Source organism: Colletotrichum lupini, chromosome 7 (assembly GCF_023278565.1).
Source record: "Colletotrichum lupini chromosome 7, complete sequence".
NCBI lineage: Eukaryota > Fungi > Ascomycota > Sordariomycetes > Glomerellales > Glomerellaceae > Colletotrichum > Colletotrichum lupini.
The window spans coordinates 1,465,120-1,480,175 of NC_064680.1; the positions used below are offsets into that span (position 1 = coordinate 1,465,120).

The following is a 15,056-nucleotide window of genomic DNA, read 5'->3' on the forward strand; positions in this document are numbered from 1 at the left end:
GGATACCCTTAGCTTCTACTCCTCGATAATAAAAAAGCTATTACTAACTACCTAACGGAGGGTAAATTACGCCGCCTATATCGGCGCTTCGGCTACCCTTGAGTTCCTCGTCTTTTATAGCTACTCTAATAATTTAGTAACGATATAAAAATTATAGCCCTCGAAAAGCTTACGAAAATCTACTAATAATACTAACTTAACGCTACTACCCCTAGTTAATTTAAATTTACTTTATAAAATAATTACGATTTTAATTATAAAGTCGTAATTAACGTAATATACTTAATAGATTATAAGGGCACTAACTAACTAATACTTTACGTCGTTAATACTACTACTTCTTTCTAAGCGGCAAGGTTCTTCGTAAATATAATTACGAAGTATATATAAGAAGCTCTTTAGCTATATTAAATCGACGTCTACCTCGGTCTACTAGACTAGATTATTATAAATACTAATAAGAACTTTAGCGCCGTAGAGTTTAAATCTTCTACTAGATCTATATCTATTAAAGTTAAAAAAGTACCTATTAAAGCTTATAATAGTATTAATAAGGCTAAGAAATACTACGTAGTACTTAAAAGGGCATACGATATTATTTAAAATAAGTACTTATCGATAAGCGCGGAGGCTATACTTTAGGCCGTAATTAAAGTAGTTAACGATATAGTTAGCTTAAATAGCCTCGTTCTTATACTCCTCGTTTTTAGAGCTTTTTTATATATTTTTAATAAATCTCTACCGTCGCTAAATATTACTTAATATATAGAGGTAGTTAAGAAAGTAATAAGGGAAGTCCGTAGACTTTATATTAATAAGTAAGTAAGCGAAGCACTAGCTACTTAAAACGAACTAAATATCTCTTATACTATTAATCTATTACTATAGTTAAATATTAAAGTCTAGCGAGAAGGTAAGGGATAAAAAGGCCTATTTAAGCTCGTCTTAATAAATAGTACTACTTACGTAATAGAATTACCTTACGGCCTAATAAGCTTCCGGGCTATTATAATTAAACCTTAGTACTTAAAAGAGGTCGACCCCGAGCCGCTAGCTACGATAATAGAGTACGTTAACTACTTACCAATCCCCGTAATTAACTAATTAATTAATAATAGCGCCGCTATAAATAAAGTCCTTAATAAGATCGTCGTCGTAATTAATAATAACCCTTTATTACGAAGTAAGAGGATTAAAAAAATATTAATACGGCGCGGCCGCGGTAATACTTTTATAACTATAACTTACTTTATATTTAAAGAGGAGGTAAATTTAAAGCTAGTTACTAAGCTCCGTAATAAGAGCATTATTACTACCCTAGGAGTACTTTTTATAAAATCCACTAACAAGGAGCTTTTAGGACTAATAAAGAGAGGGGTAATTAAATTCGTCTAACTTAGCCCTAAACATAGGGATATAAAAATATTTAAGTCTCGATTCGTTAATAAGATTAAGAACCTAAAACTTAACCTTATTAAAAAGTCTTACTTAGTTATATAAGAGTATAATAACGAGAAAAAAAAAGAGATCCTTACGTAGTTATTAACAATTTAAAGAACTAGTTAACGTCTAATCCTCGCCCTAGCCCCGACCCTAATTTAGGAAGGCTACGTTATCTAGCTATAAGATATTACCTAAGTATATATATAATCGAGCTAACCTCTTTATTATAAGGTTTTTACCTAATTACTAACTTAGATCCGTTATTTATACCCTAAAGGTACTATTCTATATATTATATAGCTACTATACGGTCTCGTAAAATCTAATACTTATTAATAAGTAATATATAATAAGCATTATTTAAAAATACTTTAAATAATAATATTTACGTTCGATCTATACTTACTAATCTCAATAAGAAAAAGCAGATTATTTAGTATTATTAATATATAAACTAATAATACTATTAGATTATTAAATGAGACTTTTAGTTAAAAAGAAAAAACCGAGCTTAAGCGCGCTAAGCTACTAACTAAACTAAAGTAATAACTATCGGCTAACGAGCCGCTTATCTTTAATAGTAGGATTATCTTATTAAAAAATATTAATATAGTACTTAAATAAAAGAACTAAAAGAAAAAGCTTAAGTAAGTTAACCCCTCGGTATTAAATACTAAATAATAATTTGTTAAATAGCGAGCTCGAAGTACTTATATTATATTAATTTACTAACTAAAAGTAGCTTTTAATACGTCGTTTATTACTGAATACTAAGTAGATCCGTTATTTACTAACTACGCTATACTAAACCGTCGTATTAAATAATAAATAGAATACTTAGACTAAGGGCTTATATTTATACTATTAAATCTAACTATAACTAAACTCTTCGTCTTCGTAAATAAGTTATTTATAAATAACGCTAATTATACCTCATAGCTAGGTTATATTATTATCTTTATAAATAAAGAACAGACTAACGAGAGCTTTACGATTAATAGTAATATTATCTACTATAGCTCTACAAAAAATAAAAGGATTACCCAGAGCGTATTAATATTAGAAGTCTACGGAATAGTTATAAGTATTAACGTCGCCTATACTATCTTAACTACCTTAGACCTTATTACTAAATAACTTAACGCTCTAAAAATCCTTATTATAATCTATATAGATTTATACTTATTATATAAATACCTCGTTAAGCTAGGTATTATAAAAGAAAAGCGCCTTATAATAAATATTATAATACTTAAGTAATTATATAAACGCCGCGAGCTCTACGAGATTTATTAAATTAGTAGTAATAATAACCTAGCCGACGGGTTTATAAAAAGCATACCGAACAAGTCCCTTAAATAATTCGTTAGCAAAGGAATTATTATAATTAAGATAAAAAGATAGGTAATACGTAATTAAAATAATAATATACTATAAATAGTAAGTTATCTAGCGAACGTATACGCCTCTCGGGCTTCGGCTTAGAGAGAAACGCACGTATTCGGGGCGCAATTAGACTAATAAAAAGCTCTTTTTTAACTATACTAAATTCGACGATTTCCGAAGAGTTTAGGTATATAGATTATATATATTAAAGGATTAAAAAGCAATCGGAAAGAGGGGATACTAAAATTTCTATATAAATAATTATAATAAAAGCTATACTAAAATTTTAGTATACGGCTTTAGGCACTTTTAAATAGGGGATTAACTATAGATTCTATTATTAGTTCTCGCTAGCGGGGGACCTAGCCCCTATTCTAGCCTTTTTTATTATAAAAGTAAAAGACTACTAATATTAGATTACGAGGTAGAAAAGGAGCCCTATTAAGTAATTAAGTAGGGGTAGTAAGTAGGTAGTCTAGGCCCGTATAGACAGACCCTTTTACCTACCTATACCCACTGAGGGACCGCGGGCTCTGCCCACGATCTTCCCCTCCTATACATACGCAATAGACCTATACTAACCTATTGACCTAGTCGCGACCAAAAGGTCTGACCTGCCTACGTGTATACCAACAGAAACCTTGATAAATTAAGATGTATTAGAATGCTGACGACAGACCACTTCTAGAGTCATGAGCAGTGACATTTAATATAATCGAAGCCGTGCGGGACTTGGGCCAGTGTGCTAATCGCTTGTCGGATGGGTGGGCCAGTCAGTTTCTGATCTTGACCGCTGAACGAACCATCAACCTATCTTCGTGGCCAAGGAGAATCATACAGAAGGTAATGAGCAGGTTACAGGGGAGGTAAGAGCCAAGGCTAGGACTAAAAATAAGCACTAAATCGACATGACCAGCGGAATGGATAGGATGACAAGTCAAGCAGGATGGACTTGACAAGACACAGTAAAAATATGCATTTGAGAACAAAACTCGATCTTAGATGCTGCAGTCAATACCGGAGCATCAAAGATCGAATTTCCCGGATGAACGAAATGTTGCGGCTGGACAGAGAAAAAGACATTGACGCTCCGGCAAGTTCGGAGGCTGCGTGGGAGTTTCGCCTAGTTTCCACACCCCGGAAGTTTGAAAAGCGGAACCTCGAGAGCACCATCACAAAACGACTTCCTCTGAATTGAACAGAGGCCAGATACTTTATTATCGAAGAAAATGAATTTCATGTCGAACTGCACAGAGCCACCACTGTTATTCCCAATGTTGTGGGTGAGGTCCCTGAGCCGGGGGGGGGATTACGACCCATCCCGTCGGGTACGAGTCGTCGTCAGTATAGACACGTAAATTTCTATAGAGAAAAACTGGAGATAGGTAGATTAACGTCGACTCGCACCCGGTGGGATGAACGCCATCGAGACTTGAGAGGAAGCATTGAGAGCCTCCTAGCCAAAAGTATTCCACCTTGTCTTGTTACTAAATCTAGCTTAACCCTCTTACTAGGCTTATTGTCACGAGTTATGGCACGCAGCAATGGGCATACGGAGTGTAGTAAAAGTAGCTTAATTATTAAAATAAAAGTAAATAAAAGGAAAAGGTCTATATATACGATATCTAAGATAGATACGTAATTTAGTACGTAATAAGTACTATATAAGGTATAATTATTATCCTTATTACGTAATATACCCCCTAATTACTACTACTAGGGAGCTATTATACTTAAAATAGAATCTCTAAATACCCTTATAAAGGCCTAATTTAATTAAATATAAATAAATAAAAAATAAGTATAAGAGATACGTATTTTTTAAATTACGTTTATTATAAATATATCCCTTTATTTAAAATAAATAGAATCCTAACTTAGAATAGTACATATTTTACTACTTTTAATATATAAATTACTAAAAATAAGGCTATTTAGCTACTTTATATATATTTAAATTTTCGTAGCGTTACTTAGCTATTATTAAATCTTTTTTTTAACCTCTCGTAATTATTATAAATACCCTCGTTTATTATACGCGCGTACTTATATTATTAAATCGTTTATTAATTTTATTTTAAATATAAATATTTAATATATTTAAAAATAATAATAAGTTTTATATAATTTTTATAATACTTTTTATATACGTATTATATAGTTTATTAAGAGTTTAAATATGTAATAATATTAACGAGCCCTTTTAAGTTATTATTCCCTTTTATAACTTCTTATTTATTTATTAAAACCTAGTTATTAAGCTCTCTCTCTCTAGCTAAGAAGATATTAAAATTATTAATTAAAATATTAAGGATTTTATGAAGTTTAAAGCTTTTTTTAATAGTTATAATAAGGGTAATAATAAAGTAAATAATAATAATAAGAGCTTTAATGAGCTTTTACCTATCCCCCCCTCAGAATTTAAAAATAAAAATAAAACTAGTTTAAATAATAAGCTTTTTAAAAAAAGTATATTATATACTTATTATTTTAAGAGTTTATATTTAATATTATTTTAAAGTTTAAAAAACGTAAAGCTAGTTTTTTTTAAAAAGGTAATAAGAAGTAAAAGAGAACGCTAAGAAGCTAAGGTACTTTTTATAATAAATATAGTTCTTTTTATTATTCTAAGCCTATTTAACGTATACTTAGTCTTTAAAAAGCTTAAAAAAGAGGCTTTTAAAGAACGGGAGATTTAATACTTACCCTATTTTAAAATAGCTTTTTAATATACTAACCCTAAGGATAGTAATTATTATTTTGTAAAAAATAATAACCGGTATACGTACTATTTTAATAGCCGTTTAGTTAAAAAATATATTAATATATTAGTTATTTTATAGGTAATAACCTAGGCCCTTACCGAGGCTATTATAAATAGCGCTCCCTTTTTTATAAATATATTATCTTTTTTTATTATTAAAAAGCGCACTTCTAATTATAGTTTTAATAAAATATTACTAAGCTCTATAATATTATCCGCTAAATATATAATAATTAGAAAATATATTAAAACTATATTAGTTTTAATATAGAGGACTTCCTTAATACGTACCCCTAGTCCTCTTTTATACTTATTATAGTTATTTATAACTAACTTCTTATTAAACTACTTATTTTTATATTTTAAGTTATTAACTTAATAATTATTCTAACTCTTATACCCTTTATTACCCCTATTACTCTTAGTTTTATAAACTTTAAAGTATATAAAAAGCGTTCTTTAATATATATACTAACCCTCTTTTTTAAAAATACTATACTCTTAGTAATTATGTACTTTATAAACTAAGAGTTTAAATAATAAGTATAAGCCTAGGTTTTATTTATATATATATATACCTTACGGAGTAAGGTTATTTTAGAAGTTTAGGCCTTTAAACTATAAGAGGTTTTTATTTTATTTATTTTAAGCCTCTAGGCCGCACTCTAAGTTCTATTTATTATTTATTTTTAAGTATTAAGTTTTTCTAAACGTAGCCTAAATTAATTATTTTTAACTATTTTGGCTATTTATAATAGCTTTTTACGTATTATAGAGGTTAAGAAGTATATAAAAATGTTTAAAATTAGCTTATAAAAGGTTTTTAGTAAGTCTATTTATTAATATACTTTTTATTAATATATAAGTAACCTCGAAGCTACTTCTAGCGTACTCTTATTTTAGTTATATATTCTATATATTAATATAATAAAGTTAAGTAACTATTCTTTTTCCTTCCCCTATAATAAGTTAAATCGTTTATTAATTATCATAATTAACTAACTATATTTTTTTTTAAATTAAAGGTAATATTTTCAAAAAGGCGCTTTAGAACTATAATCTCTTTTATAGTTTTTTTAAAATAAAAAAGCTTAGCTTTGGTAGTTAATATTATAACTATTACTTAGCGTACTAATTTCTATTAAATTAAGCTACTAAAAGAAAATATTATATATCCTTAAAATAATCGTCGTATTACCTTATTATTTATTAAACTAATATCTCTAGTTAAAAATAATAATTACGTACTTAGTATACTACCGTAATAGAACGTAAGATATCTTATTATATAAGGATATTAAATATAATAATTAATTATTTTAATATAGGTTACGCTTAGGTTAGTTAGGAACTATAATAATTATAAATAAGTAAAAGTCATATCTAGTTTAATTATAATAGCTATATAAAGTATATTTTTAACTTTTTTTTAGTAGCTCTTTATTTCCTTTTTTATTACTTACCCCTCGTTTAGTTTAAACTCTTTTTAAAAAAGAGGGGTAGTTAAATATAGTAAATTTATAAAGTCGAAGCGCTTAGTAACTTGCTTAATATATACGTTATAAATAAAATAAACCTTATAAGTAGTATAGTTTTATAAAATCCGTATTTTAAGAAAGTAATTAATCGGTCTATTTTTTTTAAAGTTAATATATTTTTTTATATTATTAACGATTCCCTAAGCCGCTTTTTAGTTATTTTAATAGTATAAAATAATAAAGTTATTAACGTAAAATACTAATATTACCTTCTTATCTACGGTTTAATAAATATAGATCTTTTTATAATTATATATTATATTTATATTACGGAGTATAAAAATAAAAGTTTAAAACTAAAAAATTAGCGAGTCTCGGAGGCTATATAGAGCGTATTAAAGTTTATTTATTTTATTAATAACTTTATGTCTCTCTAGGAATTTAATAATTACTAGCTTTTTATTTTTAAAAGGCGCGTTAAGGAATACGTTAATAATATTATATTAGTTTATTTTAAAGTTAAATTAAGTAGCTATTATTACTATAAGCCTAAAGGCTTTTATAATAAGTATCGAAGCGTACGTATTTTATAAGGGGTTAAGTAGTTATATATCCCCTCTTATATATATATATACTTTTACTTCGCTAACCTCGTTATTAACGTCGTATTTATAAATATATATTTATTTTAATAAAAATAAGATCCCTTATTTAGGATTACGGTTAACCTCTTTTTATATACTAATATTCCTTAGCTTTTTTATTTCTATATTTATAATATCCTTAAATAGCTTTTATAATTATAATAAGAGATATTTAATATTATTAAACTTTTTTAATAAGCTTTAGAAATTAACTTTAATAAGTCGTAGTTTCTAAATTCCTCTGGAGCGCTCTAAATAGGTCCTATAAACTACTCTTTTTACTACTTAATAAAGTATTATATATCTTATACTATTTTTTTTATAGCTTTTTATTAATTAAGTATAAAAATAAAGAAAAAGTAATCCTAGAGACGGTTATAATAATCGCTATTTTTTATATTTAAATATAAGAGTATTATAAAAATACTATTATTAAAGCGTTATAGAGGTTTATAGGCCTAGTTTAAACGTTTAAGACCTAACGGAGCTTTACTTAGTACTTAATAAAGTAGTTTTTATAAGCTCTATTTTTATATAATAATAGAGGTTTATTATAAAAGTTCTTTATTAACGTCGATTTTAGTATTAAGAATTACTTTTTTACGATTAGTACTTTATTTATTATATACTTTAGCGTTTTATTAAGAGCTATTAAAAATTAAAGGCTTAAGAACTTTTATAATATATATAAATACTTATAGGGAGGACTATAGATTATATAAAGCCGTTTATAACTTAGTTATTATATCCCCTTTTTTACCCCTACCCCCGAGCTTATATAAGGGGGTTATTTTAGGGGTTAGTAATAATAATAAAACTATATTAGCCTCTTTAACCATATTTATTATACTTTAAAGTACGTTTATTAGTTATTTAGCGTCCTAAATAGTTAAAAATCTAATAATAATACTATTTTTAACTATAGAGTTATTTTAAGTATTAGTATTTTTAAAGTTTAGATTTACTTCTCTAAATACTCGAACTAACTTATTATTAGTATTAAAAAGTTCTTATATTTCTTAGATTACTAAATTTACTTATTTATTTATAATAGCTTACTCTTCGTATATAGAATTATAAAAAACTTTTTTATTAAACTTAATATTTTTTATAATAAATACCTACTTAAGCGCAGGTACTTAGACCTTATATAAGTTATATATTTTTAATATATATTTAATTAAGTATTTTATATACTTATAAACAAGTATTTTAAACTCCTTTTAATATATACCCCTCTTATAATCTTTATAAAAAGGGTATACTTAATAACTATATATATAGAGGCTACTAAAATATAGGGTAATTAATTTAGAATCCTATACTTAATAACCTATTTATTATTAGCGTTAATACCGCTTTTATTAATTAATTTTTATTATAATAAGCAAATCTCTTTTATTAGCCTCTCGTAAGGTAATATTATAAATAAAAATTACCGCTAGTACTATTTTATCCTATAAATTCGTAAGGAGGTTCGTAAAAAGGTATATTTTATAAACTTTAATAATTACGAGTTAACTTACTTTTTTAGTATTACCTATAGGTTTTTTTATATATAAAAGTAAAAGTTCTATTCCGATTCCTAGCTTATTATACTACGTCTTATATATATATTTAACGTTTATGATTAGGAGAGTAGTCTTATTATTATTTTTAAAAAAATAGATTAGAGTCCCTTTTTAATAATAAATCGCTACTTCGAGGCTCTATAATATAAAAAGTACTTCCTTTTCTATTTTAGTCCTTAAAAAGAACCCCCTAAGTTACTTATTATATTTATTAAAAGCTATTCTAGCACGTATAGCTTTAACGAGGTAATGCGGGATATTCTTATAAAGGATATAAAAAGTGAATATTCATATAGAAGCAAGAATATATGAATATAGGGGATATAAGCGTATATAAAAGAGGTTTTTGTAGTAAAGAGAGTAATATAGTTGAATTACTATATGAGAAGTTGCTTGCTTAACGAAAGGTCTAGGTAGGCAAATACACGCCTACATATAGGCATAAAAACCTCCTACTAGAATATTCCATTGCTTATTAATTATGATATAATTAATAAGCGTATACGTAAGTGAATGCGTAATCGTAGTACGTAATTCCGCCTCGAGTAAATTCCAGATTATTCAGTTACTTTCCAGTACTTTCCATTGCTCACGTAAGCTTATATAAGCAGTATTGCTTACATAATCAATACCTATAATAATCTACAGAAATCGTGGATTGATATGGCATATAGTTTGCTTACGTAATATTGATAATAAGGCGAATAATAAGGTAAACAAAGTTACCTTCGTAACAGCTATAAATATATATTATTATTTACTAAGAAATAGTTCGAAATAAAAGAGATCTTAATATATACGGTATTATAATTATAAAGCTCTTTTTAAGGGTAGTCTTTTTAAAACTACTATCTTAGTTTTAAATAATATATATACTTTATATTAGTCTATCGAGACAGTGGGAGTATCCATTGATACTGTGTATTACTACCGTGTAATCGATATCGAGAATCGCCCGAGCAGCCAGCAAAGGGAGAAAAAAAAAAAAAAAAATATACTTTATATTTAATTTATAATAGAGGTTTAATACGTATATTTCGAGTCTTATATAATAATTAACAAAGAGTATTAAGTCTAAGATAACTTATTTTAAAATATTAAAAGAGCGCGCTATTAAACCTCTTATGGGTACGTTAATATAAGTAACGGAATTTTCTACAGTTAACTAGTAATATAATACTAACTAAGCTTTATAAAATATATTTAAAGTTTATAAAAAAAGGATAAGATTAAAGGAGCTTATATTTAAAAAAGACTAGATTATTTTTTTAAATAAGCTATTTTTTAATAATACTTTTATAAAGCGTTCTTTATTATAAAGTATAATCTAAACCGTAGTATTAAAGTGCGCTTCTATTGAGTAAAGTTTTTAAAATTATATTAATATAAAATCCCTTAATATAAGTAACGTTCTAAAGCTTTAAATTATAAGTTCTTTTTTTTTTAAGTCTATCTAGGACGCCCTTTATAATACGAGTATTACGTATAATAATAAATAGTATAATAATTCTTAATTTAATATAGTCTTTATTACTTAATAATACGTAGCTCTCGGGTTTAAATAAGCTTTTATTATTAATTAAATATATTATTTTATAGCTATTTATTATTATACTCTAAAAAAGGGGGTAAGCGCTATTTATAGAGGTACTAAAAATTGCGTTTATTTCTAAGTCCTAACTCTTTATAAATATAGTAACTACGTAGCCCTTATTTTAGTTTATTAATAAGCTCGTCATAAGTTAATTAGAAGATTTTTTTAAAAACCTAGGTTTTTTAGGGGTTCTATCGTTCCTTAGCTAACTAACTTTCTTAAGCTTATTATAAAATAATTTTTATTTACCTAATTTAATAATAATAAGGACTTCTTTTATATAGCTCTTTAATATTTATATTAATAACTTATTAACGTTTTAGTTTATAAGTACTTATTTTAATTTTTAATATATTATAGGGCGCTATAGGTATACGTAATTATAAAAATATATAACGTTACCCTTATTATTTATATTATTAACTAAGTTAGAGCGTTTAATAAAAATAGAATAAGCTCCTCTTTAATTTAAAGGTTATTTAGTATATATATCCTAAGTTACTAAACTAAATATATACGTAATCTTTTTAAAAGTCTTTATATACGTTTTAAAAGCTATTAATTTACTAAAAGTCTTATATATATATTAGCCCTATATAAAGTTAAGTCTAGACTTAACTATAACTAAAAAGTCGAGTACGGCGATCTCTTTACTAATTTTTAAAATATTATACGTTTTAGTTTAGAGGTAAATAGATTATTACTCTTTATATTAATATTAGGGGTTAATTCTAGTCCTTATTTTATTAAGGGTTTATTAATATTCCTCTCGAACTATATTCCTTATTATTAATTTAGGGGGTATAAATTCTTATTTTAAATATTTAACGATTTATTATATACTAAACTTAGTACTATTCTTAATAGCTTTTTAAAATATATATTTATATAATATAGCTTTAATTAATTTTATTAATTACTAAATAAGGACTTTAATATACGTATTAATAATATAACGTTTATAAACTATAAGTTACTTATATTTAGTATTAAGCTCTTATTATTTCTAAATATTCCTAAGTATATAGATCTTTTTTATAAGTATAATATAAGGATAGATTTATTTACGTAAAGTAGGTAGTATAGCTAGCTTTATAAAAAAAAACTTAGCTTAGTTTTATAAGTTACTTATACTTAAAAAAGTTAAAAAGTTCGTATTAGGAGTTATATTTAGAAACTATTAGTAGAAGATTTCTTAATTCTTTTAGTCGTTCTTAAACGCTTTATAACGGGCTTAATAAGCTCATAGTTCTTTTTTATTACGGGTTATTACTAATTATTTAAATTTAAAAAGTAAAATAAGCGCTATAGAGGGGTTAAGGAATATATTAGAATTTAGAGCGTTTAAGTCGACGTACTTTTAAACCCCGACGCCCTTACTTATAATACGAAGTATATTAAACTATTTAATTTAATTATTATAGCTTATTAATTTAGCTTAAGCTAAAATAAGTATAAGTAAGTTAGTTATTTTAAAAAAAATCGTAAGAATTATATTAATAAGTACGTTATCGTAGTATAGGGTCTTAACTAAGAGCTAAGCTTATAATTATTATAAGTTATAGTACGTAGTAATAAGTATATAGAGTATAATAAAAGTAGCTTAATTATTAAAATAAAAGTAAATAAAAAGAAAAGGTTTATATATACGATATTTAAAATAGATACGTAATTTAGTACGTAACGGGCACTATGTGAGGTACGATTACTATCCCTATTACGTAACACTTATCCTATATATAAATATTAGTTGTACCTGCGGTAATAGTAGTAAAATAGTGTGAGCACCTACAACCACCAAGATAACTGCTTCATTCCACGGCTACAAAGGCGAATCCTCGATAAACGCGTCCAACGCGTTCGGAGAACCTCTACGCCCGACCCTACCCACTACCTCAACGGTATGTTACTAAAGCCTACCTAGATTCAGCAACACAGGGCATTTAACTCCTATAGCGCAAAAGGCATAGTAACGAAGACCTCAAGTGAGTTTGTTTTTTAGAGCCTGGGAACCAAACATTTACATCACTTCCATTTAACGTGTTTAAGAAACGAAACATATAACTTTTATAAGCAAAATACCGCTATAGACGATGATCCAGATAGCCATACTTTCATTCTACGTCCCCAACACGCATCCGAGACCTTGGAGCGATAGCCCGTTGAACAGACTAATGACCGGGGCCTTTTTTAACCCTCCCCGTTCAGCAATGTGGTTACTTATGGCGGGCTACCAGTCTTTATCCATTCGCCAGCTCAAACCGCGTTCAAAGACGCCAAAGGCTCCGTCAGACCGAGCTTAGCTGCCTTGATGGATGCCTCTGTGAGTAAGGGCTCGTCAAGCGGAGTCGCCAGGTCCACGTCTGTAGCACTGCTGGCATCACTCGCAGTCTCGAAAGGTCTGTACAGAGCCTCGGCAATGTGGGCCTTGGCCAGTCCATCGGCTAAAGGAAAGAAGAAAGGTCAGTTCGCTACGTCTCGAAATCAGGGCAAAATCATGAAGTGAACATACCTCCGTAAGCGAGCTCGACGGGGACGGTAGAGTCAAGACCCCGCGTTCTCCTGATGTGGGAGATGTAAGCGGCGCTCATGATGTAGGCGGGGATAGCGTGGTCCGCCAAGTTGGAGGTGAGCTCGGGAAGAGTTCTTTTGTCGTGGAGGAAGTCCACAGCCTCCCACAAGATTCCGCGCTTGACGTTCTCGGAATAGATGCCGGGCATAGCGGTGTTGTAACGGCGGTCGAGGTCGGCGACGGTGAAGGTCTTCAGGGGGGCCTCGTCGCCGGTGATGTCGTGGTTGCGGAAGACGTGGACCTCGAAGTGGTTGTCGGTGCCGATCTCGCCGGTGCTGGGCTTGGAGCGGTCGTGCTTGTCGTTGGCCTGACGGGAGTCGATAACGATGGTCTGCAGAGGGCCGCTGCGGATTTCATGGGCCTCATGCTTGACTCTTCCGTTGCCCTTGTACAGGTCAGCGCCAGGCTGCAGCCAGCTGCGGCGGGAAAAGCCATTGTGAAGGAGGTTGATCTGGGCGATAGCGATGGCGTGACCCCCGCGAGAGAAGGTGACTTGGATGGAAGCGTCGATCTCTCCCATGTCGGCCATGAGCTTCATCAGCTCCTCATCGGTGTACTTCTTCCACTTGGCGTACTCCTCCTTTCCAAAGATGTGGTCGTAGTCGTCCTCGTTCAAGGTGGTAACGAAACCAGCGGGGAGTACAAAACTGCTGGAAATCTCCATCTTGTCGGGGCGCTTGGTGTCGGACCAGCCGGATCGCATAAAGTTGTAAATCATGTCAAAGAAATGGTAGCCGCTGTGAGAGACCTTGCCGTAGCCTGTACGGTAAGGGTGGTACGGCTCGTCCACGATCTCTGAAGGCATGCGCCATTTACCATCGCAATGTGTTGAGATGATGTTCGTAACGGGACATCTGGTCTTCTCCTGAATCTCCTTGATCATGTCGAAGGTGCAGTAGAATCCAGGGTGGTAGCGGCGATGGCTGTTCATCTGGAAGAATGTTGGCTTCTGGCCTTGAGCGATCTGACGCTTTCGGAGCTCTTCGTAGGCATCAGCAAGATCCTGGTAGTCCTCGGCAATTCCGAAGGCTGCATCGAAGTCGGTAACTGCGCCGTTCCTAGTCGAGATAGGCTTGTCCATGATGATGTTCAAACCTGCGGAAACAGCCCAAAGACCATATGACTTATGGGCAAGAGGCTCGGTGCTGATGACCGCGCAGGTCACTCCAGTCCGCGCCACAACTTCGTTCAGGCGCGCGGCGACGTCGGCAGGCATGGGTCCGTCGTAGGCCGGGACCAGAACCAGTTCCGCATCCGGAGCCATTCCCTTGGTGAACAAGAGGTCTTCCACTCTGTCCTTGCATCGCTCGATATCGACAACAACTTTGAGATAGGCCCTGCCCTCTTCGCGGAGAGTCTTGAGATGGGGAATATAAGTTCTCTTGGCGTGAGCGCCAGCACCGACCAGAAGGAACTTCTCCATGGCAGGCTCGGGAGCTGCCGCGTTTTCAATTGAGTTGGTGGCCGTCATCTTGAATTGTGTTGTGATGTACTACACTACAATAAATGTTTGTGAGTCTAATCTGAAGGCCAACCTGACGAAGCTGTGCAAAGAATGATAGGAATGAATCTCAGAACAAACATGTAATTCGGTCGAAGACAGC

The 15,056-nt window shown here is 30.3% G+C and overlaps 1 protein-coding gene across 1 annotated transcript; it reads right to left on the reverse strand.

Annotated features, from left to right (window-relative positions):
- Positions 1-13,136: 13,136 nt before the first annotated feature.
- On the reverse strand, positions 13,137-14,923 carry CLUP02_13453 (uncharacterized protein; the record flags this gene model as incomplete). Its single annotated transcript, XM_049292392.1, has 2 exons — positions 13,137-13,324; positions 13,393-14,923. The coding sequence occupies 2 exons, from the start codon at positions 14,921-14,923 to the stop codon at positions 13,137-13,139; spliced, it is 1,719 nt and encodes a 572-aa protein (XP_049149538.1).
- Positions 14,924-15,056: the final 133 nt, after the last annotated feature.